The sequence below is a fragment of the Crocodylus siamensis genome, chromosome 5 (genome assembly GCF_052110815.1).
Source record: "Crocodylus siamensis isolate JL-2025a chromosome 5, ASM5211081v1, whole genome shotgun sequence".
Classification (NCBI taxonomy): domain Eukaryota; kingdom Metazoa; phylum Chordata; order Crocodylia; family Crocodylidae; genus Crocodylus; species Crocodylus siamensis.
The window spans coordinates 165,340,638-165,368,205 of NC_143399.1; the positions used below are offsets into that span (position 1 = coordinate 165,340,638).

The 27,568-nt window shown below is 43.3% G+C and overlaps 1 protein-coding gene across 9 annotated transcripts in view; it reads right to left on the reverse strand.

Moving 5' to 3' along the window:
* The window catches only part of UMAD1 (UBAP1-MVB12-associated (UMA) domain containing 1), a 133,088-nt gene that overhangs the window by 42,551 nt on the left and 62,969 nt on the right, over positions 1-27,568 (reverse strand). For 7 of the 9 annotated variants that reach the window (XM_090046953.1, XM_090046951.1, XM_090046957.1 and 4 more), the window contains one exon: positions 4,374-4,459. In XM_090046953.1, the coding sequence (XP_089903079.1) occupies positions 4,374-4,459 (86 nt within the window). Of the gene's footprint in view, positions 1-2,474; positions 2,532-4,373; positions 4,460-27,568 lie in introns of all 9 variants that reach the window. The other 2 variants (XM_090046958.1, XM_090046959.1) reach the window with 2 other exon arrangements.

The window sequence follows — 27,568 nt, forward strand, 5'->3', positions numbered from 1 at the left end:
CAGCTGCTGCTTAACATTCGCAAATTGTGTATTTACATTCCTTTCGTGTAATCTATGGGCATGTCCTTCCTTCCTAACATCAGGTCACATATAGGGCCACACAATGGACTGCAGAAGAGTCTTCATAAACATGAAAAGCCCCTAATGTTGATGAAAACTTCTTTACAGAATTCAATGAAAAGAGTGCACAGGGAGCAGTGCTGTTTGGATCTGCAGTCAAGAAAAAGGATCTAGCTTGTCACTTCAGTTAGACTGCATGATTTTAAGGCAAGTGATGCTGACTTAAAAGAGGGAAGAAATGCTTCAACGTCATTTGCAAAACAGGAGAGTCTGGAGAAAAACAGTCAGAGGATAAATTAACATCTAGGCCATGAAAGAATGAAAGACTTCCCACATTACTGAAAATGTTTCACTGCACTGCATACAAAATAAGACTATCTGTGACAAAGGACATGCAAGGAAAAAAGGGAAAACCCAGAAGATATGACAGTTGCAAAGCGGAGAATATCTGAGCTCCTCTGTTCAAACACAGGGTCATAAACATCCACTGTTCATGACTGGGAAATCAAAACCTCTTAGATATTTTCCATAGGGCATTACTAAGCTTCCCTTCAATGATGACAATCAAGAAAATGCCTTGATGACAGATGACTGGTTCTTTGACTGTCTGAGGAAGTGAGATTGTCAGTTTAGTATCCAGAGCCATGAAAGATACTTCTTAGTGGATAACTGCTCTACATATCTCCAAGAGATGGCTGTCTGTAACGTTTAGGTCAACGTTTCCAACTCCCTACCCCTATGGTTTTGATGCAATTTGTGAATCAGGGTGCAATAAGAACAGGAAGGGAAATTACTGATCAATAAGGACCTACTTAAAACACAGTGAGATGAAACAATTTATGCAGGTTGGTTGCGGTATAAAAAGCAAATTCTATGGCATTTCCCAGATGTGTTCTGCTGGCTCCACCCCTCAGTGCTGATTGACAGAGAGGCTCTGGCATGGAGAAGGGATGAGGGGGTGCCTGCTATCTTGTCTGCTGGCTGCCCATCACGCAGCCCCGCCCCGTGACACTGACTGGCAGAGAGGCTTTGCTGGGGGAGGAGGGAAAAGGGAGTGGTCACCATCTTGTCTGCTGCCATGTGAGCTGGCACCTTCCCTGCCGGGTGGCCTGCAAGACTGGGCAGCAGCAGCAGCGAGTACTGCTGACTCCCATGGGGAGAGGGGGCGAAAACATTTACTTTATTTTTTTAAGCTGATTTTGTGGACAATTCCAGATTTCACAGTTTCTGTAAAATCATGAATTAGGTAGACCCCTAGTGATCAAATATCACAAATGAGATGACTGTGCTCTACTGTGCACTCTAATACAGTTATATTGACAGTTCTGAACCATATAAATTTGCCAGTTTGTATTTACCTTGCTATTGAGACATGGCAAGATACTCAGCTGAAAACAATTTCCAGCTGCTTCAAGAAAGGTACATTTGTTGTATTGGGGAAAAAGAAGAGCAACGTGAAGATACAAAAGAATCTGATGATCCCATGAATGTGTCACCTTCTGGCATCGTGCATCTGCTATGGCTATGGATAAGCTAACTGATGAGGAATTACACAGACCCAAAGCTGTTGCAACTAGCTCAAGTCAAAAGATGAGACAAGAAGGTCAAGAAGTTGAGGATGATTTTGGTGAAGCTCCACCTCTGACAAAAATAGAAAGGTTGAAGACTGAATGCAGTTCACCAATTCTCACAGCTGGAAGGGCTCTGTGACAGGTCCATAGAGGTATTCAGGCCACTGAATCTCATTCCCAGAACAAAACTGTGACTGAGAAACAGCAGTGCAAACTAACTGATTTCTTTTATCTAAAATGCCTCAATTTACCCTTTTTAAAAAAATGTACAAGCTGATACCCGCCACAATGCACCTTTTAGTGGAAACTCCATTAATACTGCTGTGCTATTCTAATACATTCTATGTAAATGCAACCCAAAAATCCTTTTCAACTCACAAAAAACTGTAAAATAAATCAGTACAGAGTGGTGTAGGAATAACTGCACAATCTAATAATAGTACTGTAATAATAATAGACATACACTGCACTATTACAATTACAGATGGTCTCAACCAGTGTACCATTAAGAATACATTAAATAAACTTGAAAAAAAAAAAAAGAATAGAGTGAATATTCTTCATATATCAGAAAAAAGTGGGTGCTGTTGGCCAGATAATACTCCCTATAACACCAACAGCTACCTAGGAGCAACACAGCACCAGGACACTGAATTATTGCTACTAGCAAGCATCTACTGTATAAGCAGTATGTAATGGTGCCAAACAGGCAAGGGTGTGAATGAACATAATCATCTATGGTGCTGGAGTAGGGACAATGTGCCAATTCCATACAAGTCCATGCTAGACCATTCTGGACTGTCCACCCTTGTATGTATCCCCTATATTTCTTTTGCAACATACTTGCCCTTTATGGTTGGATGGGTTGCTCAGACTCTTTTCTTCGTTCCAGATGAGACCCTGATAACAAAGGACAGGCAAGTGATCTTGTATACCAGGTTAAAAGGAACTGATAGCATTATAACAGGAGAGCCCATGGGGGTTTTAGATGGTGATTCATGATGCTCCTCCACCTTTTCTCTGTTCTGCAGAAAAGAATCAGTAATATAGGATCCAAAACAAGTTCTCTTTTCTTTCTTGAGTATCTGCCACTTTTTCCAGATCTGAAATAAATTGTGCTTGTGCAGACTCATGGGTCTGAACCACAACCAACATGTTCAGTTATTGATGAAATGTGGAACAGAGAGCCTTACATGACATCAATCAATGCTTGTGTCTGTTTCTTTATATATTCAAGATCACACTGGCTCAATGTAGGTTTAGAGAGTCTAGAAGCTGGAACCAAAAAAACACTCACGATAAATTCTAGTGATAGTATCCTTTTTTGTTCTCTAATCCTTTTTTGCCCCTAAGGGACTGATTCTGCTCATAGTGGACATCACTAATAGATTTATCTGCTTTACAATTTCAGATATGCTAATCTGACCACTACTCCTTAGGTACCAAGGGTTTCTTGGAGCTTGGAAAGAAAGCGGTACACCTTTCCCCAACTCCGCCACAAAAGGAAGTTTTTTGCTTCCTCTCCCCAGATGCACTGCGGCAGCCTCTGATCTGTTTCTCACAGACCTGACAGGTGTGTTAGATCTGGAAGGCTTGGCTGACAGAGTTTTTTTATAGGACTAGCACTTAAGAGTCCATTTTTATGCTCCTTCTGAGCCCTCAGGGTGAAAGCACAGTATATGCAGCCTTTTGAGGGACAGAAGCCTCCCACAAAGAAAGTGAGGCATCTTCTATAAATATCCAAAGGAAGACACAAGAATTGTATTTCTTGAAGTCTGCTCCTTCAGACTCACCACCAGCTTTAAATTACAGAACAGAAATTCTAAGCATTAAAACTTCAAAATTTGTAAGAAATAAAACCTAAGAAGTAAAAGTCATGGTATCTGAGCCAAAAGCCAGTACTAGCTATGAGATGCACCAGCTGGAAGAAACTGAGATGGGTAAAGTGTCATGCTCAGAAACAGTGGGGAAAGAGACAAAGTGGCAGGAAAGGCACCACTGAACACAGCTATGAAAGGTTTCACTGTCAGAGCTCCATCAGTGGTGTGAATATGCAGAAGACCCTTTGGAAAAAGCTCCAAGTTGTGAGCCCTTTCAAGTAGGATTAAAGAAGTTCTTATGAAAGCTGAGCATAGGTTCAGGGTTTCCTACATGCAAATCCACTGCCTTGAAGACTATGGGAAAGCAGATTTGAAAGTTAAAACAAGAATTTTTTTGCTGGCTTTTCCAAAAGAGAGGAAAATGGTTCAGGGGTGAGATTCAGAGTTTGGAATGTGGGAGACCTAGTGCAACATCCAACTCTGTCACAGACTTGAAGCTTGACTGTGGCCAAGTTGCTTTGTCTCAGCACAGAATATTATTTCTCTGCTTCCCAAGGGTGTTGTGAAGATAAGTATTATAAAGTACACTGAAATTTAAATAAAACACAATAAGGGCCACATATACTTCAGACTGATAGAGAATGGCTTAAATGCAATAGCTCTCATTTTGTAGAATGTTATTCGCTTTCACCATTGAAAAGGTGTTTGAATTTTTTTTGCATTTCTCTACCTCATTAACTTTTCTTTGGTTCTCAACAGAACCACTATATATTTCAATCCAGCCACACGTGTACCACTGTCTGCAGAGTAAGAGCAAAATTTACCAGCTTATATTTCTAGAAATATTTCAAATGACAACAGTTTAATACTGTATTCTTTTTTAAAGAAATGCTTCTACATACTTAAGGAAACCGTCTCCTACCTGCATAGGTTTGGTGTATGTAGCTCCTGTCTCAGTAAATGAAGTTTTATCTTTAGATCCTCTTCTTTGTTCATCAAACACATCACCTAGCATGCAAAACAAGAAATATGTTTTAGTGTAAGGTCTTCTTTTTGCATAATATCTACAGAATCCATTTCTACAGTCCTAAAATCACATTAGAAAAAAAATGAATATACATGCATTTGGGAAGTAGTCCACGCACCAAAAAATTACAAATACAATGGTAATAAATTAATTACACGAGAACAGATGAAAATCTAACCCAAACTATGAAAATATTGAGATTGCTGGGTATATTCAAGCAGAACCATTCTAGTAACACCAAAATGCCTTCAGGCTCTGAAAGAGTCAAAGTAGGCATCTGAGGTCTAAGACCTCTCAGGATTTCAGTGAAAAGTCATGGAGCAGTTACTTCTGTCCCAGAAGTTGTGATGGATATTACAGCAGATGTGGACAAGATCATAATAAAGCCAAAGATACTGTGCACTTGAGCTGATTTTGCAGACCACAAGGTAAAAATAGTAATATTGGTAGGAGTGATACAGAATTAGCAACTTACAATGGCAGAAAAAAATAGCTGGATCATTCTCTGGTTTTATTGCTCGACTACTTCCTGATTGGATTACCCTGTTAAGAGACTAGAGACATCCGTGTCACCGTGTAAGTTCTTGTTTATTTCAGAGGCAGTCAGTCCTTTACAGTGTAATCATATTTTGGAGCATTGCTTTTATGTTGTTTTGCAGCTTTCTGTGTGGATAGAGGATTGAATTTGAAGCAGAAGGCTTAACATCTAGTGGAAAGGCACCTGAAAATCTCTCACAGATCCAACAAGGGCTATCATCTTTGCACAGCTCTTCCCTGATGGAACAATAGGTTTTCTACTGGCCACGTGGAAGTCAATAGGAACTGAACCCAGACAAAGCTCATGCAGGGGGAGGGGAGGGGGGAAGAGGAATAGACTGGATCTGACCTGCATTTTAAGAACACCTGGCCAATCCTCTGCTAATCCAGGCTGCATTTTACTAACAGTTGGACAACCCCCAATTATTAATAAAAAAGCTTCAGCTCCAGCTCTTAGTGCTTCATACAGAGGGGATGCTCTTATGTCCTGCTGCTAGGGTGGCCACGGTAGAGGAAATTCCGGTTTTCTGCTATTCTGTCCTCTATTGATACAAAACCTGACGCTTTTATGTCCTCTCTTCAAGAGAAAAATAGAGGACATAAAGGTGTTGGGCTTCATAGCAATAGAGGACAGAGGACAATTGGACTGTCCTCTATGATGGACACCCTGCCTGGCCCTCTAGTTTCTGTTCACAGTTACCAAGGAATTGGCTACTCCAAATCTTTGCTTGCCACACTCGCCAGTGGCAGTGGTAAGCAGAGGCTACACTGAGGATAAGCAGGAAAGCAGGCCTTAACACCAAGCACAGACAAGCTGAAATGGCTCAGTGAGATGGGTGGCCCCTTAGGCTGCAAGGGGTGGCCCTTGAGCTAGGGAGTTAACACATTAATGATTAATTCTGTTCTTGAGCTTGTGTTCCCTGCTTTTCTGTTATACTGTCCCTGAAGAGTTTAAATCAAAACCAGACAGGACACAATGGGCGTATCCACACATGCAAGCACGTGCGCTTGCAGCAGCTCAAATAGAAGTGGTGCAAATTTGAGCCAGGACCTTTTGCCTCAGCGCACGTGCCCCAACATGCATTTTGTTGTGGAGCAAATTGTGCCACTTGGGGCAAAATAACCCTGGCTGGCTCCTCCCGGATCTGCAGCCAGGGGGAGCTAGAGCCTGGGGCCAGCACCTTTGCTGTCCCCAGCAGTATAAAGTGCTGCTCTGTCCTGGCCCCATCCATACAAAAAGCTGCCCTGGCAAGCAGCTCAGGGCTACTCGCTCTCAGAAGCTTCTGGAGCCCGGCCATTTGGTACCTGGGGGCACTACCCCTTGTGCCAGCTGGACTGCTGCAGCAGCATCCCAAATCCATTTTTAAAAATACCCCAATATCCATGTTCTTCCACAATTAAAACAAAGACCACTACACACACACACACGCCCCCCCCACAGAGACAGAGAGAGACAGAGAGACAGCGATCAGTTGGGTAATGCTTTATTGGTATATTTGCAATGTTAAAGCTTACCAGTGTCTCTATCATCATGAAAAAATATATTCTAAATACCTATACGTGTTGATGTGTGCTTTTGGTTTTCTTCACACGTGATAGGTGTGTGATGCGGGGAAAGTGGTGTTTGCAGGAGGGGGGTAGGAAGGGGCATGGGGGGAAGGCGGGTGGGTGGGTGTGGAGGGATGTGGATTGGTCTGTGGGCAGGTGTGGGGCTGCTCAGGAGGGGGGGGATCCCCTGGCCTCCACAGGGTGCAGCCCCCCACAAAGCACACAGAATGGCCCCCCTGCACAAGGCCCCAACTCCCCCCTGGAGGGCCACAGCCCCTATCCCTCATTGGGCCCCAGGTCACCTGCCCACGGCCTATAACTGACCTTTCACAGCAGCAGCAGGGGGGACTGTGCACTGAGCCCAGCCAGGTCCTACCAGCTCTGGAGCTGCTCCTGCCACACCCAGCTGGGCCAGTCTTGTGGTGGCAAGACCCAGCACAGCACATGGGGATCATGTGCTGGGCCCAGCCAGGTCCTGGGGTTCCTCTGCCACCCGGCAGGGCGGCAGTTTCTGTTCACAGTTATCAAGGAATTGGCTACTCCAAATCTTTGCTTGCCACACTCGCCAGTAGCAGTGGTAAGCAGAGGCTATGCTGAAGATAAGCAGGAAAGCAGGCCTTAACACCAAGCACAGACAAGCTGGAATGGGGCATGCCAGCATGAGCAGCCCCAGAGCTGGCAGGACCTGGCTGGGCTCCGTGCACTGGGCTGGGTCCTGCCGCTATAGGAATGGCCTGGCGAGGCAGCAGAGGAACCCCAGGACCCAGCTGGGCGCAGCACACAGTCCCCATATGCCATGCTGGGTCCTGTCACCATGGGCCAGGCTGGGCCAGGCCCAGCTAGGCGCAGACGGGGGCCAGCATGGCATATGGGGACTGTGTGCTGTGCACCACGTCCTGCCTCTGCCCCTCTGTGCCTGCAGGCGGTGAGGACCTGGCCCAGCCCCGTGTGGCTCTCTAGTTCGGTTTTGCACCGAAGTGGGTCACATGGCTCCAGGAGGCATGACTCTTGTGCGTGCCTCCCGTAGCCGTGAGACCCACTCCGGTGCAAAGCCAAAGTAGTGAGGCAAACCGATCTGGGCCACGTCCTCACTCCCCCTTGCAGCCCTGGGGACATCCCCCCCATCATTCCCTAAACCCCACCATGTCCCCCTACCACCCCTCACCCACCCACACCCATGAATCCCACCCCCCTTACCCTGCACAGCACTGGGGGCTGGGGGCAGCAGGAGCACCAAACAGATGCTCTGGCCGAAACCAGAGCATCTGTTTTGGAGGACTGACTCCCTGCTGGCTCTGGGCATGGTCTGGGACCATGCCTTGCTCTGCTCTTCTGTGGAGTGGTTTTTTTAGACCCCTGGATATCCAGGGGTCTAATTTTCAAAATATTTTTTCACTCCCGCACGTGCCTCTTGACCCGCCTCAAAGGGGTTTGAGGTGGGGCAAGAGGCACGTGAACGCTCCTCTGGATGCACTCAATGAGGTAGAATGACTCTAAGACAGTGCTTCCCAACCTTTTCCAGCCCAAGGCACACTTACATTAATAAAAATTTTCTGTGGCACACCTGTTGATTCCCCATCCTCGTACCTATTGTAGCTCATTGTCATGGCAGAATTCCGTGGAACACCTGTTCATTTCTGACGGCACACTTTTATGCCGTGGCACACTGGGAAACACTGCTCTAAGAAACTGCACCTAAGCAACTGCAGGTTGAAGAATGTAACTTTGATTCCAGGACAGAAAGCAGACGGATTAAGGAGTCCCACTACCCCAGAAAAGGAAAGTAGAAATACATTTGACAGATCCAGAACCTGCCCAGGCTCCAAAACAGCTTACAAGCACAGGGGCAGCCTTCTATCTTCAGCTCCCTCTGTGCAAAAATTAAGTTCATTTCCTACCTATGGTGACTTCTTACCATCTTGTACCATCTACACTTTACCTAGAGTTCAATGAAGGGACTTTAATCCCAAAAGCTTGCAGAAAAGGACAATTTTCTTGCCATATTCCAGTTGGTCTAATAAAAGGTATCATTTTGGAACCAAGAGTTTTAGCTTTTTTGTATGTCTTTTTGTCTCAGACCAACACAGCTACCAAGTACACCTCAGTCAAAACAGACCACTCACAACCTTCAAGTCAGACGTATACTGAAGTAGCTTGCTAAAATCAGGTTTGGGTTTGTCACTTGAGAAATACAAACCAGGAAAGCCTATAAACAACTTTATTCCTTTCCTGATGGAACCTTCCGAGTGAAAACTTGAAGGAATTCGTGAGACGACTTCTAATTGACAAAGTGTTAATTACTACTGTCCAGAAAGTGTCTCCCATATTTTTTTAAATTTTTTGAAAATACAGTTGTTGCCCCAAATTAGGAGGAGGTCAAAAACTCAAGATCTTTCATGGGGAGGAAAGACTAAAAACAGTTTATTTTGAGAGAGCTTGTTCCTTAGGTTGTCCAAAGAAGCCTCGGTTTCTACAGTAGCCTTTGTTCTACAGATACAACTACATTCTGGTATTTTGTAATTTCTGAGTGCTTGCTTATGCAATTTGGTTGTTCTTTTAACCTGGTGTGTGTTTTTAAGTAAACTGGAAAAAAATAATAAAGCACTATCATAATGACACCATGCAAAATGAATGAGGGTGGTATCACTATACAGACCTATAATTACTTGAGCTAATGAAGAAGCTGATAGCTGTAGGAGACGGTCAGCCTAACAAACTAGAGAGGGGGTGTAGGCACTTTGGAAGTTTTCCCAAGAGTTTGTTTTCTTAACCTTTTTCCCCAGATTGTCCCATTTTTCTCTTCTTGCTGACTGAGTTCTGCTTCCCCTCTCCAACTCCAAACTCTCTTCCCAAAACTAATTTTTCCTTCAACCTCTTTCACCTCCAACACTATGGGTTCCCAGTCTTCCACCTCAGGCTCCTCATTCAATGTCTTTACCCCAAGTTCCATTCCATGGCTTCTTGTCTTAATTTTTTTGCCAAGACGCATCTAGTTCTCCCCTACAGTCAAGCTGCTTGCAGTTCTACCTCTCCTACCATTCTGATCTTTTTTCGCCCGACCCCTCTAATCCCAATCCCAGTTTCCCCTAGCTGCTCACACATCAGTCTCCTGCATAATTAATTGGCTCCCAAGTCCTCATTCTAAAGGTCCTGAGTCTTCTGCCCAATGAATCACATCCTGTCTGTCCCTCGGTCTCCTTGTCAATCCAGTCCCAGTCCCTTACTGGTCTCAGTTTCAATCTTTTTTCAACTGACAGTCATTTTCCTTTCTACCAATCCAATCCCAGCCCCAGACTTTCTTTTCCACTTTTTGACTGTTAACCACCTACATCAGAATCAGGCAGCTACTGCCTTTACAATACCAGTTAGTGGGGGAAAGAACACGAGAGAGGCAGGCCTCTTCTCTCACTTCTGATATCAAGCCCCGTTACGTTTGTCCAGGGCATTCATACATAAATGACTCCAGTCGCAAGTGTGGGAAAGCATACTGCCAAACTGGCAGGCACGAAATATACTGGCACTAGCATATTCAACAGAAACTAACTTTACAGTCATGGGAAGCTTCAACACATTCATGTATCTCACATCTTGTCCCCTGCTTTTGAAATGACAGTGGCATAATACACAGACTCTTAGGTGGCTTGTGTCTCCTTTCTGGATGACGGTGATCACCTTCCTGACTCCTTCGCTGAGACTATGCTGTACCAAGCACTATGTCGGGGTTCATGTTTACATTTCCTTCCCACATAGTGGCTACTTCTCTCTTGAACACAGCCTAGAGGAGGTGGTTTTCCTTCATCTGTGCTGGATTCAGGAATCTCCTCATTGGAAGCTGACAGCTCAGTGTTATCAGGTTCTGGCCTGTCAGCACTAGTCTTGTCTGGTGTAGCATTACAGGCAAGTTCCAAAGCTGATGACCCAACAACAGGTGGGGATCCAATGGCTGCTGGTGTGCGTTTGTTTGGCCAGTGACGCCTGTTTCTTGTAACTGGTCTATGTGGTGGTGTCAAACAATATTATGCTCCACTTGTACTGCGTACAATAAACGACTTATTTGTGCACTCACAAATGCAGGCTTGCCATTTATGCAGGCTGTAATCATGAGCCAATACCTTTTGACCTACATGGAACTGCTCAGGGCACCTGTTCCCCCTATCATGGCCTGACTTATTTGGCAATTTCTAACATGTTGCTGAAAGTCTTATTGCACTCTCCTTTATTTCTCTTAGCGTGGCACACTACCTGGATATGTGTTTTTTTTACTGAAACTTCAGCAGTAGCATTCCTTAAACAAGCAATTAGCTGGGATGTGAGATCCTTGACTACACCAAGAGCACACAGCAAGTTGCTTCCTGCCCTAGCTCTTCACCTGCATATTTAATAACTCATTCATCCCTATTTCCATAGGCACTCCTCCATGCCATGGAGTTTGCTGCAGTTTCCATTGCTATTTCAATCTCAACAGCACATGTAAAGGTGAAGTCTTCCTCTCACCCACCCACACCCAGTTAACAGCTTCCTTCATATGGTTTCATTAAGTTGCCCACATACAAATCTGTCTCCAAGGGCCTCATTAAGTCCATCCTTAAAATTCCAATGTTCAGACAATTTCCGTAACTGTCACAAGACAGGAAACAGATTCACCTTCAAGTTGACTGCTCTTATGCAACCTGAACCTTTTTGGGATAACCACTGGTTTAGGTACCAGATGCTCTTGGACAATCTTCACTAATTCCTTAAAGATCTTGCTTGCTGGCTTTTCTGCGATAAGCAAGCTGCACAGCAAACTATATGTTTTTCCTACTATTAAACTCAGTAATGTAGCTATGCATTTCTGTGGGGGAAATCTCATTTACTGCAAAAAAACTTGCTCCAGCTGCTTTATATACATAGAACAGTCCTCCAGGGTGCTACCATAAACCGAAGTTGTTCCAGTATAAGCAGCTATTTTAGTTTCCATCAGATTTCAAGTACTTACAATTAAAGTGAATTTTTAAGGTTGATTTAATGCTTGTCGCCAGTTGTTATGTTTGTTCGAGGCATTCATAAATAAATTACTGCAGCCATAAGCATGGGAAAGAATGCTACCAGACTGGCAGGCTTGGAATATATTGTAAACAGAGTAAAACTATATATGTATTGACACTAGCAGATTCAAGAGAAGCTAACTTTAGATTAACATGTGCAGTTTCAACACGTCTCAAGCTTCATCAGTAACTAGAGCAGGTGGGAAAATGAATTACAAAAAAAGTTCTTCTGACTCCTTTGAGTTTTGGGTTGCAGTATGCTCAGCTGCTCTGCGAGGATGCTGCCTACACAGTCTGCTCAGCATTAGCATCTGAGAGAGTCTGTAAGTTCTCAGCAAGGACAACATTTGCAGAGATTTTAAACAGAAGAACTAAAGAAACCTGTATGTGACTGTGATAGACTATGAGGCTTATTAAAATACATCTGTGTTAATTGAGTTCCTGTTATTATAGATTTCATAGACAGTAGTGCTGGAAGGGACCTTGGAAGATCAAGTCCAGCCCCCCGCCCGAAGAGCAGGAAGTCAGCTGGGGTGATAGGATCCCAGCAAGATAAGCATCCAATTTACTCTTGAAGGTGTTCAATGTAGGTGCTTGAACCACCTCTGATGGCAGGCTGTTCCAGACCTTGGGGGCTCGGACAGTAAAGAAATTCTTCCTTATGTCCAGCTTGAAATGGTCTTGCAGTAGTTTATGACCGTTCGACCTCGTCATCCCTTGGGGCACTCTGGTGAACACACGTTCCCCCAGATACTTGTGGTCACCCCTGATAAACTTATAGGTGGCCATCAGATCACCCCTGAGCCTACGCTTTTCCAGGCTAAAGAGCCCCATGGCTCTCAGCCTGTCGTCATAAGGTGTTTTCCTGACCTCTGATCATGCGCGTGGCTCTTCTCTGGACTCTTTCAAGCTTCTCCACATCCTTTTTAAATTGTGGAGCCCAAAACTGGACGCAGTACTCCAGCTGCGGCCTCACCAAGGCTGAGTACGAGGGGAGAAGCATCTATGGATGTAAGCCAGCATTTTGGTCACTTTATTAGCCACAGCATTGCATTGCAGGCTCATGTTCATCTTGTGGTCAACGATGACCCCCAAGTCTCTTTCTTTATAGTGTTGCATTCTTCAATGTATGTATAATATTGGCACATAGGAAAAGAAGGGTTAATAGAGTCCCTGGTAAGTGCTAGGGCTGTCTACAGGTGGGACATGTGGGAAGAGACTAGATGAACCACAGTGTCTTAATAACTCTGTAGACATATTAAACAAAGGTGAGATGGCCCACAAACAGGAGCCTGGAGGGAAGATGAGCATAACAATGAAGAAAGGAGTGTAAATGAAGGGCTGTCAGTGCCTTATAAAGGAAGTCTGGGGTCAGGGATCAATTTGAGAGCTTGGAAGAGTCTAGACGAAAAGAAGACCTGAAGAAGACCATGAGGATCTCAGGAAGCTGGAAAGACTGCAGAGGAACAGCTGAGTACCTCTGAGGGTGCTCACGGCTGTACAAGTTGGACTGGAGACAGAGGAAGTGCTTAACCTCTTTATATGGGGCACAGAATCCCTGGCTGGGTGGCCTTCACCTTTACTGAAGAGACTGATTTGCTTTTTGAAACTTTGGATGGTGCTGGGTCTTCCCAACAAGAGGCAAAGTCCCTCTTTTAAGATTGGAACTGGATGCTCACTCCATAAATCAGGGCCACAGAGATCCAGGGAGTTTGAGGTACCGAAATACCTGAATTTGAAAGTGGGAAGGAATAATGGCTCCCCCTTGCTTTGAAAACCATGCCTGGGCTGGCTTCAGGTGATGCTCCCAGAGATCAGACAAGACTGCAGTGGTTCCAAGCAAGTACCCTGCTGGAGGGCACTCTGTGTCAGTGCCATACAATTTTTCAGTCTTGTAATTTGAGCTGATTTCCCCAGAGACAGCAGAAAGTAACACCCACCCCCAAACTGACAGTTTCAAAAGTCCTTTCTGCAAAATATTTAAAAACAATGAACATAACATTTTTGCCCTAGCTTTGCTCTCATATATAGCTGAACCAATTTGGTTTAAAAAAAACAAACCAACAAACCCAACCTGAAATAGACCTTGGGCATAGACCCAGTTTTCTCGTTGGACTAGAGAACATTTTCATTTTAATAACATGAGAAATTATCTATTTTACAAGTCAATCTGATGCTAGTCCATATAAACTTATTCTCATTCAAATCATCCTTGTATTAAATAGTTCCATTTAAGTTAATGGAACTAGTCATACAAATGTGAGGGAGTGAAATAAACATATCTGTCCAGATATATTCATACCTCAATTTTCCCTGGGTGAATGGGTTCAAACCAACTGAAATATTCTCCAAAAAAGAAGAGGTGTTGCATGTCAAACTTCCTCCTGTGGATTTTCTCACTTGCATTCATTAGAATTAGCTGGCCCTAGATTTAGTTTTAGGTTTGTATAAACACTTTTTATCCTTTGGGTTACAAGTGTGTTATCTCTAAGAAGTCCAGGCAAGGGTAGCCCATGATCGCCACTTAGTATGAGCTTCAATCTAGGCCCTAACTGATTAAACAGATGCACATTTTAGCCTTATTTGCTCTACTTTTCCCCTTGGGAAATTTTTATGCTTAGGCCTTCACTAAAGCCTTTCACAGGTTTCTGTAATTTCTCCCAGGCTGCTCAGTGCAAGACTCAACCTGGCCATGATGCAACTGTTGAGGCTCCTGAGCTTCTCTCTTAGAAACCTATGCCATCCTGCTCAACCTAAAAAGAAACAAACTGAAGAAAATAGCCAGAAAAAGGACATTCTGAGCAAATTTGCCTAAAAAATAGAACTTTCCAATGTACACAGCAAATGAGTGGCTGATCAGGATGATTGTTCATGCTTGCTCCTTAGAAAATATTTTGGGGTTTTGTTCACTGATGTCAAGAAAAGGGTTAAAGGTCAACATCCCTGGCATGCTTATCTGCAGTTCCTGCAATCAATAGACTCATTGTCAGCAGAGTTTTTAGCTTGCAGCTGTATATTAAATGTCTCATTTCTTATTAATGCAGGGAACTTTATTTCAACCAGTTACACCTCAGTGGACTCACTCTTCAAGTACTTTGGAACAACCCTTTGAATCAAAAGGTCAGGACTCTCTGACTCAATAGTTGCTACTATTGAGGCAGTAACTTCAACACAGGAGACTGGGGAACTGAGATCCTTTATCTCACTACTTTATTTGTAGTTTTTAAGTTTGAAGTACACCTTCCTTTGGATTTATTCCTAAAGCAAGCATTGCATTCTAGCTTATTTTTATGGCAACTTTCTTTTCCAAAATAGTCATTCTTTGAGACAAACAATTGCATTTAATATTAAAATATAAGGGGTTTTGGTCTTATTATCAAGAGTTTAAGACTTTTTTTGTTCTTTTTTGTTCTGTTTTGTTCTTTTTGTTATTCTCCTACAGAATAAAAAGAAGCATCTAAAACTACCATTAACAGATTATTTACCTAGTCTCTGATCAAGTAAGTTATCCTTATCCCTTGCATATCAGGAATCATCCCTACAAAAACATCTGTATTCCATAAGCAGTGAAGACTCAGTCTCTGTTGCAGAACTGTATATCAGCTGTATAAACCATATCCACATACACCATTAATACAAATAATGAGTTTCATTGGCTGAACTGTGTAAGATGTCTCCTTTGGATGAAGAGCACTACAGGCAGTACATTAAAAATTACATCCACTTCCATAGGTGCTGCCTGCTGCATCCACCAACTGTCCCCACTGTTCTTCTACAGGATGGGAGGGGAAGATGCACGCGAATATTGTTCACTAAAGCATTTTTGTTACAGGTCTCTGTCAAAGGTGAAAAGGATGGAAGGGAAAGAAAGCAGGGACACCAAGTAGTCATTCCCTTTTTATTATTTTTCTTACTTTGTTTTTGAGGTATATAACTAAAAAGATGTAGGACAGAAATCTATTTATCCATCTAGCTTGCTAGTGAGTTGTTGTTCTCGTAAAAAACCTTTACCTTTTTGATTCCAGACAAGGATGAAAGCAGGTGCTACCAGAAGTGAAGGAGGAGGAGGAGTCAGAAGAAGAAAAGTATGGGGACTTAACGTTTTGTTCCTACCACCTTCCAGTAGGCAAGAGGCTTGCAATCAGGTAAACTATTTTTTTTAATTTACTTTTGTATTCAACTGTTTTTACATTTTGACGTTATTTTCTCAGCTTCTCTTCCTAAATCATTTATCCTGAAATCTGTGTTCTAAACCCAGCCTCACTTTACAAGGCACAGATGTTCAAGGGATAAGTTATTTTTGCCTACTATTGTAGCTTCTACTATAAGTCTACAATTTCTATAAAATTCAATACAGATTTTTCATATGGTAACAAAGCTACCTTTTAAATGGAATATAATGGCAAAAGAAATCCACCAGCCAAACCTATAAGATTTTTGGCTATTCCATCAAAACAACGTTTCTGTACATGGCAAGCAGTTCAGGCAGCAAGGACTTCGCAACTCAAAACAAATTAAATTTAATCCTGATTCAATAATAAAACCTGATGCTTTTTGTTGTGGATTTCTTGTATTGAATCTCTCATGACAACTGCAGCTGACAAGCAAATATACAAATGTGTGGTTTGTGCTTCTTTGAACTCCAAGACTAAGAATTCTGAAGCTCACTATCATGATAACCTTTACCGGAATTAAGGTAGCACAGTACTACCTTGATGTGGATGGCATAAGGACTTTACTAGTGCTTAAAACAGGGGTCAGCAACCCTGGCACGCATGCCGAGCATAGCATGCAAGGCCATTTTGCTTGGCACACCACAGCCAGCCCTGGCTCTGGGTAGCTGCTGCTGGTGACAGAGCCTGGGCTGCTCCCAGCAGAGCTTGCAGCATCCCAGCTGCCTGCTGGCTCCAGAGCCCAAGCAACAGCTCTATACTGGCACATGCACGCACACCTTGGAGCAACGTAGGAGAGGGGCCTGAGGCAGCACAACCCCAGTCTCTCCCCTGCTCCCGGTGCAGAGCTGGTGACTGGGCTCCGGAGCCCAGCGCAGCTGCTTGTAGCCAGCCTGGGCTCTGGGTAGCTGCAGCAAGCAGCAGGCAGGCTGTAAACAGCTGTGCTGGGCTCCACAGCTCCGGCATCAGCTCCATGCTGCCTGCTCCAAGGCGCTCGTGCACGCACCGGTACAGAGCTGATGTTCTGGAGCCTGGCACAGCTGTTTGCAGCCTCCCAAGTGTGACCAGCCCCAACTCTGGGTAGCTGCTGCTAGCCCAGAGCCTGGGCTGTGCCCAGCAGGTAGCTGCAATGCTGCAAACCCTGCTGGGAGCAGCTTGGGCTCTAGCAATTATCCAGAGACAGGGTAGCTGCTGACAGCCACAGAGCCAGGGCTGGGGGGGCAGGGGCTTTGGGTGGGAGGGAAGGGGCAGCAGGGCTACAGGGCATCCTGCCATATACCCCCTGCCCTCATTTTGTTTTTCTGGCATGCTGGCATTCTGGCACCTTCCACGGTAGGCATTGCGGTGTTTTTCATCACTCAGGCCAAAAAACGTTGCCTACCCGTCTTAAAATATGGACTGTGTAGATTAGAATTTTTTTTAATCCTTGAGTAGTTAAGTCACTGTACTTAGGCCCTCCCTTTAAACTTCTGATGCACAAAAAATGATTTACCTATCAAACAGTGATATTTGTAAAGCAGATTAAGATTCTCATATGATAGGAGCTACTTTAAATGCAAATCATTATATTGGACACATATAACACATTTCTTTTCCTCTGCACTTATTTCAAATTACTATGTGTTTAGCAAAATCAGTCTTTTAAATATTATATGAAATGAGAAGTAAGCAGGGACTGAAGAAGCAAAGAAAAAGGAAAATAAAAAAAGACTGAGCCAGCAGAACAGAGTAAATGGAAGTCGCTCTCATTTTTATTAAGTGAGCTACTTACAGTCTGGGAATAGTATATGAGATGGGCTAAAAAAAACAGACTTTGACTTTGATTAAACATGCCTGGGAAATGGCAAAAACAACAACATCCATAAAACAGAAGAACAGCTAATCTGTTGATCATACTTCTCTTTTGAGTAATCAGTTCCATGCAACAGAAGATTAAGGACTACATAATATTTTTAAGAACCAATAGGTCAATAATGTGGATTAACTAGGATTAAAGTGTTGTTTTCCGATTACTTTTCTGTTCTAAGCTGATTTAGTATTTCTAGGAACTTTAAAGCTAGCTTTGTAAAGGACGCTCCTGGTTCATTGACTTTTTTCCTCTGAAAAACAACATGGAAAATATACTATATTTTCTTGTATACAACACTTTGGAATATAATACACATCTTGTTTTTGAAAGACATAAATACAGAAAAAAGATCTTTCCTTGTGGTACGTAACAGAGTAGTAGTAGCTAGGAAGCAGAACCTGTTCTTGGATCTGCTCCCTGTGGGTCAACTGCAGATTTTACTTTTACTTTTGCTGGTAACTGGGAGAAACAGTTTTACTATATTTCTCATGTATAATGCATATGACAATTTCCAGGAGCTGTTTTTTTGGGGACAAGTATGTTGTATCCAAAAAAATATGGTATTTCCCTCAAATATTATCCAATAGTTGTTTTAATAATCAACAAGAACAAAGTCCATAGTTGTTGGCATTTTTCACTCTGATATACAAGAAGCTTGCTCAGAGTTCTTGGTCCTTTTTATTTCCATATGAAACTTGGAAATAATAGTATTACTTTTGCAGGAAAAACAAACTGACATTTACGATACTGGAATTTACACTAGTGTCCTAATAATTGAAAATTAAATCATACAAAAGAAAGCATAGATAAACAGTGGAATACAGTTCAAGTGATAATTCCTAGAAAATACTTAGCTTGTTTATAATCACAGTGGAATATCACCATGAATATTACAATCAGCTGTTTTAGAAGGGAAGCACATTAAAAAAATTTCTGTTTTGTCAAACACAGCACATCTTTTGTTGCGTCTTTCAGGTACAAGCACTGCAGATTACCAAAGCATTTGTCTCAAGGCTTTATTGACAAGTGGCATGGAGAACAAAGCAAGGCTTTTAAATATTTTGTGAATACTAAGATGGTAGTTCCCTAACATCCAACCAGTTTGGGCCCAGCTGTTCTTTGCACTGGCCCATGTAGCAATGATTAGAAGATTTCTGGTGAAAAGGTTTCAGTTTTCATTTTGACAAAATGAAAACATTCTGTGAAAACATTTTAATTTCAGGAAACAGATGAAAACCAAACATTTCTCCTTCAGCTCCCAGATTTCTCAGAGACTTGACTGTTGAATTACTGGTAGGTACAGAACAATAAGTGCTTCTAGAATGCAGACTCCTGGCTACCTGGATGGGGGAAACTCTGCAGCTGCTGGGTGGCAAAAACCGTTAGTGGCCTACCTGTCACGTAACAAGAGCTAGAAGATTTTTCAGACTGATTTGCATTCTGCTGGTGGGTTAGTGAAATGCCAGCCTCCCAGGCTTTTAGGCTCCCAAACTTCTTAGATGTTCAGGGTTACCAGCCTTTTCAAAACCTGACTTATCAGGCTACTGTGGAACTAGAGCTATGGACTTTTGGGTTCTATGGCTCCTCTGCTACCCCAAAGTTTCCAGCCAAGCAACTCAATTGTTTCTTCATTTTTGGTTTACTTCTTGTGTATAGTTTGCCAATGTTTTGTACACAATAAAATGTATACAATGATTAAATTTTTCACATTCAGTCAAAAGTCAATTTAAAATAGTCAGAGTTAATCGACTAAATATAACTGTTAAATACAGATAAGTGCTTCCAGCCCAGGGGCAGGCAATTATTTCGGCTGGAGGGCTGTTAACGAGTTTTGGTGAGCTGTGGAGGGTAGCCCCACCACTTGATGGATGACCTGTCCCCCTGGTTACCATATTAGGGCTGACAGTCCCACCCCCTAGCCCCTGAACTTTGCCATCGGAAATCCTGCCCCTTGCCCCTTTCCCAACATTCCTTTTGGGAGGGAGAGTTGCTGGGGTGTGTGGGTATATGGCGGTGGGGGTTGTGGGGGCAGGGTGTGGATGTGAGAGAGGGTGGGGGGGGTTTGGGGACCCTCTACACTCCCCCACATGGTGCACAGCAGCCGGGGAGTTGCAGGGCCAAGGCACTTGTGCCCAGTTGGGCACGGCTCTAGCCAGCATTGGACCCATGGGCAGGGCTGGAGGAACGCAGCCTACTCAGCCATCTGTATCGCTGGGGCTCCGTACAGCATGCTTGCAGCTCCCGCAGTCACACCGGGGGCAAGCTCCACACTGGACTTCACAGGGAAGAAGGGTGTGGGGCTCCCTCCACTCCTGGCAGAGTAGGAGACCTGAGCACCAGGGGGTGGGGAAGGCAGCTGGCTCCAGCACCAGGCTTCCCCCAGTGCAAGTGCGGGAACTGCAGGCATGCAGTGTGGAGCCCCCGCAGTAGAGGTGGCTGGGCAGGCTGCGCTCCTCCCCCTCGTGCACAGTACTGGTCGGAGTTGCACCCCACCGAGCACTAGAACCTGCTCTGGGCATGAGCGCCCTGAGCACCTGGAAGGCCCTGCTTACTACTGCTGCTGGCAACAGGGGCTGCATGCCATGTGGGGGAGTATCTGGGGGGTCCCCACACCGCCTTCACACCCACGCGCTGCCCAGCCAAGCTCCGTGCTCCTTCCCTCCCACCCTGCAGGTGCACTGCTCTCCATGCTTCGGCCCATCTGCAGCTCCAGCTCCAGCGTCACCGCCTCCACCCTGGCCTCCACTCCCACTACTTTCCAACTTCTGCCCTGAGCGAGCTGAACACTTGGGAAGCCAAGCAGATTCCCATGGAGGTGGCTGCAACAGAAGCAGCAGCCGCCCTGCCCAGAAGCTTCCTGCTAGCGAGGCCGAACCTTCTGCCCACCAGGGTGGAAGCGAGGCACAATAGGGTATATTGGGGGGGCGCATATGTGTGGATGCCTTGCTACTATCCTTGTGGGTGGAAGGACTGGGCAGGGCAAAATTCATTGGTGGGTGCCGCGGGCCAGATGAAAATGCCTGGAGGGCTGGATCCGCCCCCAGGCCACATCTTGCCTGCACCTGTTCTAGCCAGTACCTTAAGGACAGAGTAAAGAATTGCTATCCTGTCTAGAGTTCACATAACTCAATATATTGGTGTTCTTTTATTTTTCCTTATTTACTGAGAAATTTTAAACTTTACTCATTTAAAAAACGCTTTGAGCCAGAGACATGTTTTCTTATGCTGAGTCAAGCAAAAGCCTCATGACATACCCCTCTAGACCAGGGGTTTTCAACCAGGGGATACTTGGGATGGCCAGTCAGCCTTTGTGGGACCCCCTGCTCTTCGAGTGGCGGCTGGGGAATCCCCTCCCCACCCCACTCATTCGTTTGGCTGCCAGGGGACTCCTGCCTTCTTGACTGGCCACCAGGTGTATGCTGACCCAAAAAGATTGGAAACCCTTGCTCTAGACCCTTTTTGTAATATCAAGAAACACTTTTATATATACTTGAACGCAAAACTATTGGTTAGGATAAAGCAAACACTTACATTTTGTCTAATGAACAGAAGTTACAACTGTTGCATTTCAGAGTACAGGAATCACTAAATTTTAGTTTTCTTCTTTTCACTGTAAGTGGCAAACAGCAAAGCTAGTCATGATAAAAATGTCTTTCTACCTTTTCTGTTTTCCTGCTAGGAAGTTTTAGACATCAAGTTTTAAAACTTGATGAAAAAAGAATTTGAATAAAAGTTGGCTCAGGACTTCTAAAATCCTGCTGTATGGACCAATACATGCAAAGTGTTTGTATTAGATATTGCATCAGTTCATCCAGGAACACCATTTCTTTTGAGTCTGAGTATAAACAAATGTTAAGAAAAGTACATTTATATAGATTATGCAGCAAAATTATATTTAGTAGTACAAAAAATAATCATAAAATAGTACATCTACAGATATTCAGAGAATGCATATACATTCAAGAGTATCCTCAGAGTCCAGACACTGTACAGACCAGACTAGAAAAAAAAAAAAACTGCTTCAAAGCTTCATTTTGAATTCAGAACGCAGATAACCCAAGGGTAGCCAAAATAAGAAGTACTATCCATTCACATTTCTGTAGTAAGCCAAGTTGGTCAATATGGCCACAAATGAAAGATAAAGGTAAACATAACAGGCCCTGAGAAGCATGTGTTTCTTGAAGACACAATGCACCCGTTGCGGCCCTTTACAACTTGGTTACACGCCAACTCATATTTTTCACGAAACCACTATGACATCTGGGCACATATCTATCTAAAATCACAGACTAAAACCTTTTTTTGTGATCATTATTTCTTTTCACAAATCATACTTTGTTTTGTTTCCAGGACATGGAATGTGACCATCCTGCAACCTTTATGGATTTCAGTTTCCATTTTGTAGTTGGGCCCTGACAAGTAACAGAGTAAGACTATCTGAGAAGCTATGATAGAGCCGGGGTTCCCAACCCCCAGGCTGTGGCCTGGTAACAGGCTGCAAAAGGCTGGCTGCCGGTCCATAGGAGGGTTGGCTGCCAAACCAGAAGTCTGGAAGTCACCGGCATACTGTGTACTGGAAGCCAACCCTTTTTTTATACTAAGTATAAAAAAAGGGTTGGCTACCTGCCCACAGTATGTTAGTCACTGCTGGTCTGCAATTTACTGGTCTGTAGCATAAAAAGGTTGGGAACCACTGTGATAGAGAACCCATAATGACAATGAATTACCCCCTTAATGGAACAAATGGACTACTAACTGCAAATTACTTTCTACACACAAGTCACAGGTGGGAGAGGACCAGTGCCTATTACTCTTTCAGGGGAAGTGTAACAAAACCATCGGTGGGGTACCCTGAAACCCTGAGTTTCTCCCCACTTTCCTACTGCTTGTCTCTAGGGAACAGACCAAGGATTGCTCTAGTCTAGGATAACATTTTATCCCTGCAAGCTTTAGGTCCACTGCCCTTTGCCAGCTCCGGATCATTCCTCTTGGGTTGTGAAAAAAAGTTAGATCCCCCTTTCCACAGAACAGGTTAGGCTGGAATGTCATCCACCCTGAGATCACTCTTTACCATAAGCAATCATTAATAAATACTTTTGCTTTGTCTTCTTATATAGGGGGAAAAGAAATACACAAGGAAAACTGATTGTAAGTGTGAAGACAAAATAAAAAGACATATTTAAGTTTCTTACCCTTTCATCTGACTACAACCTAGTCCCGCAGTAACGTAACTAGGGCAGGGTGACAGGGGTATCTGTCCTGGGCACTGATTATGTTTTCTGCAGTGGGAGAAACCCTGTGCTGCTTTCACCTGGCTACAGGAGTAACAGTATATCTTAGAGGCTGGGAGGTGGGGGAGAGAATGAGTGAAGCAAACGGAAAGGTGATTACCCTCCCCCCCGCTAACCCGCATGGGTGCTCAAGGAAAGCTAGCCTGCCAGTATTATCAAAGATTAGTCTTCCTGCTGATCCTGCCAGTCCTGACCACTGAGGACTTGGCCTTTCCCAAAACCTGGGATCATCTAAAAACCCCTCTTATGTACAACATAGCCCCCCTTAAATACCTCCAAGCCAGCCTGCTTGCCACCCAGGTTCCCCACCCCCTATCAGCATTGTCCCAACTCCTCATGTATTTCAGAATCCTATAGAGAATTATTTCCTGCCGGGGCAGCTAGAACTCCTTTAGCTAATTGCTCATTATGCTGCAATGACTTAGCTATTGTGGGGTTATTTTTCCTATTAATATCTTGGGTATCCACCTCAACAGTAGCCCCTTATGCCTGTGATTGGGAATGGCACCTATCTTTGTAACATAACAGCAAGAGATACTTAACAGTTTCACACACTCCTTTCTCCTTAAGTATGTATTCTACATTTCCTTTAGCTAAACCACGTCTCCAAAATCATAGTTACAGACAGCATAACATAATACACAGTGATAAAAGCATGTAAAAGAACACAGCATAACAGCTTTTCAACAACACCATAAAAGCCATATTAGTAAATATGAAAACCTTCATGACAGCCCAAGAACCACTCAAATTATAGTAGGGTTCGTGACAGGAAGCACACAAGCAGGAAGAGAAAAGACTTTAAGAAAGATGACCTCCTACGCAAAGAGCAACTGCAGCTCTACAAGACAGCAAGATTAATGTGGCCTGCCTACCCAAAGAAAAGGTCAAAACCAGACTTGGGCTAGGGACAGAAGTTACACATAAACTGGTTTAAGTCATCAGAAATTGGTTTAAAGCTGTAACAGAACAGAAGCTCAGTGCATATAAACTAGATTCACAATGGCTGAAACTGGTTTAAGATAAACCTGGTTGAATATAGTATCAGAATTAACTGATTTTGGTCAAACTGGTTTATGAAACTTCTGTGCCAGACTCCTTCCTGGTTCAAATTAAATCACAGTCCCCCAGCATCCCAGCATGCTTTGTAGCCCTGGGTTAGGCTTGGCTGTCTGCCCCACCCCACTGCTCCCTAGCTGGAACAGTGAGGACTAGCCCCAGCTCACTGACGCCCCAGGCAAATCCCTGCTGGGGTCTGGGGCCAGGGAGGGGGGTTAAACTTTCCTTCCTCCAAGTACAGAGCTACCCTGCCCTGCTTACTTGGTGCTGGCTGCGCCTGTGGACTACAAAACCTAGAGGCACCTGGAAGCAGGAAGAGGAAGTGATGAGCAATCCCCTGCTGCTGTGAGTCTGGACTGCAAATCCCAGAGACCTCAGGCATGTGGCTGCATTTCCTGAATCAAAACTGAATGTCTATTCATTTGTTTATTGGTTCAATCTTTGCAGATTAGACTAACCTGCAAAGATTGAATCAATTCAGCCTTGTGCTTTTTGACTGTCTATACTGAGCCTTGGAGGCTGCATTCAGTGTAGTGTAGACATACAGCATAGTTTAAAAGTACCCAAGTTAGATCCAAATGAGGTGGTTTGGGTGCCAGAAGCAATCTAGTCATGGTAGGACAGAGCTTTGCACAGGCTAATTTAAGCTCTAAAACAGCTAACTCAGGTACTTCTTTCACTTTGAAAAGTGCAGCATAGCGGTTATATAGGTCTGGATTGGGGTGTCCCAGTGCTCCAGAGGTTCTGCACCTGAGAATCTCATGGAAACCTCCATAGCTAAAATTGTGACCAGACCTGAGTTTAGAAACACATGGAACCCAGTAGTTGGATTCACTCACAACAAACTGATGTCTATTCAGAGAGTTTTATGGGATTTCAGGGTCTGTGGCTCCTCTGCTACTCCCCAAGTTCCAGCCATGCAAACAACAACCTTAAATATAATCTTCTACCTCTTATGCACCAGAGCAGACAGAAGACCTACAGTCAGAGTTGGGGGGGGGGAGGGGAGGCTCTCTGCATCTGTTTGATGTGAAGTTTGAGAAGGGGCACCTGTAGTAAGCAGACGTTGCATGGGGGACAGCCTTAGCTAGAGAGAACTGAGAAGCCTAGAAAGAAGGACAAGGAGAAAAGTTTGTGAGGACAGTGAAACTGTTTTGAGTTACTTTGTTTTGTATGTTTATTTCTAAATTAACAGAATCCTGAAAAAAAGGAACTGTAACTCTGCAGTTGTTTGAGGCATGATTTCCCTTTCCCCACTTCACAGATTAGCCTTTCAGGCCACAGCCTTAGTCTGACAATCCCAGAATCATGAGTTTAGAGCTCAGAAAAGACCAAAGCTAAGATAAATATTGCTACCATATCCATGCCTGACTATGTGTTTCCTCTGGTCTCATCTCACCATGTCTCTTGTGATAATGTCATGGGTTGCAGCCTCTAAACTGGTGAACTGTCTGTGCTTATCAAATAAATGGGTAAGGATAGCATTCTTTCACCTTTTAAGTCACAATACATTGACTTGAAAGGAACACATCTAAAGGTAGCATTCTCAAGTAGCAACCACAGAATGCAGCACATAGGACACAGATATTGATCTATTAAGTATGATCAGTATGATTTCGGTGCTTCTCAATGGATCTCTGGGCTGCAGACCCAATCAGAAAACAGGATTTCTCTCCCACCTCAACTCACATGATCTGGGTATCTCTTACCTATGTTAGCAGGCAACCAAGGGGTTATCTAAACTCCAAGTTACAGAGGAATCGGGGTGACCTGTCCCCAAGCCAATCTGCACTCCATGGAACTAAATATAATTTGTAGTAGAGATGATACAAACCTGATGCCTCAGGTTACTGGTTATTATTCAAGACCTGTGATACTTGTGCTAATGGATAAGCACTACTCAGATCAGAAAAGGACCAGAAAAGTCAGTGTGATAGGGATACAATTGACTCATTTTATATCGCTGCCTTCTTTGGAACCTGCCCTGTCTAAGTGAGGCTCGACTTAAAACTTATGGAAAAGGTAAAATAAGATAAACAACTCCCTTCCCATCCCCTGCATCTGAGAAGAGCATAATAGTTTCTTGACCAAGAAATTGCTATTCAAGGGAACCTTCTTTTGTTTTACCTTGATTAAATGGTTGGTAACAGAAAAAAACCCCCAAAACATTGTGCAGAAGGCAACAAGAGAAATGATAAAGCTGGTCTGGGAAGGGCGAAAGATCCCATTACCATGGACACCTCACAAATATGAAAAGCGAAAGTCTGGTGTGAGGTACAAATCTGATATTTCCAAGTTCAGAACAGCTATTAGCTGTGCCTGCAACATGTTAAAAACCCCCGACTTTTTAAGCTTGCAGGCAGCACTTTTTGAATTGTGATGCAAACCGAGGTATTTCTTATGCCGGTCAAACATTGCTGCTAAGAAAGATACTACACTGTTCTAAAATACACTGTGAGGCTGAGTTTTTATTAATTACTCCACAGAATACTTACTTCCCCCATTGCTCATTTATGCACTGACAATTTTTTTATTATTAAACTAAACTGAAGTTTAATAATTGGTTTATACAGTTCTAGAGGTACAAGACCCTTGTACTCAATCGACAGGAATACATTCTTTGTTTTAAGGGAAATACACGTTTATCTTTTTATAACTTGAAATGCTCTGCTTCATCTAATAAATTCTAAAGATGAAAAACACAAGCCTCCACTGTACTTCTAAATATGTACTTTGAGGAAATCAAAACATCACACTACATTACTATAGAAGTTTTAATAGAAGATTATTGGAAACTATTTAACATCTTCCCGTGTGTGTGATGTATGATTAATTTAGGACTGATTTTAAAAAATGCTGTTCTGAAAAATGTTTCAGGCAAACATTTACATCAGTTTTACATTTGAAGCAATAATGCATTCTTAGAAGGATCCTACATTAAACATTTCCAATTTTCTCTAATTTATTTTAAAAATTCAGTGATAGTTTTAATGAATACTTTGCTTTTAAAAGGTGTGTTTTTAAGATTTAAATTTGCTTTCACATACTCTCAATTATACTACAGCTGCCTCATATGGCAAAACTCACCATTTCCATCATGAAAACAAACTGTATCACAGAAACTAAAGTTCTTGATTAAAAAGCAAATGTTTTTGTGAGCCAAGCTAAAACCAGTGCAGCTGCTCCATTTCACTAAGCAAGCACCTCTTCTCCATTCAGCTGTGAAGAATGGCATTGACTGTAAATTGTTCTTCCTGATAGGTTTCACAATAAAAACAAACCAGACTACTTTCAATTTTTCAAAGACAATTTTTAAAGACTCCAGTATACTGGAAACAAGAGTTATCTTTTGAGTCACAGCCCTTGATTTCTACATAAATGGTTGTACATTAATCCAAAAATGGGTCCCTGCAGAATACAGGTCCTAGTGACTATTTCTATTAGTGCATCTGCTATGTAAGATAGTAAGCACACTAACTTTTATAACAAGATACTACTTTTGCAGCTTAGTCTGTGACTAACTGCAAAAAAAAATATTGTGAAGCCATAACTGATAAGTTGTGGAAAAGTTAGCTTGTGCATATACATTATAAAAGCTATGTCATAA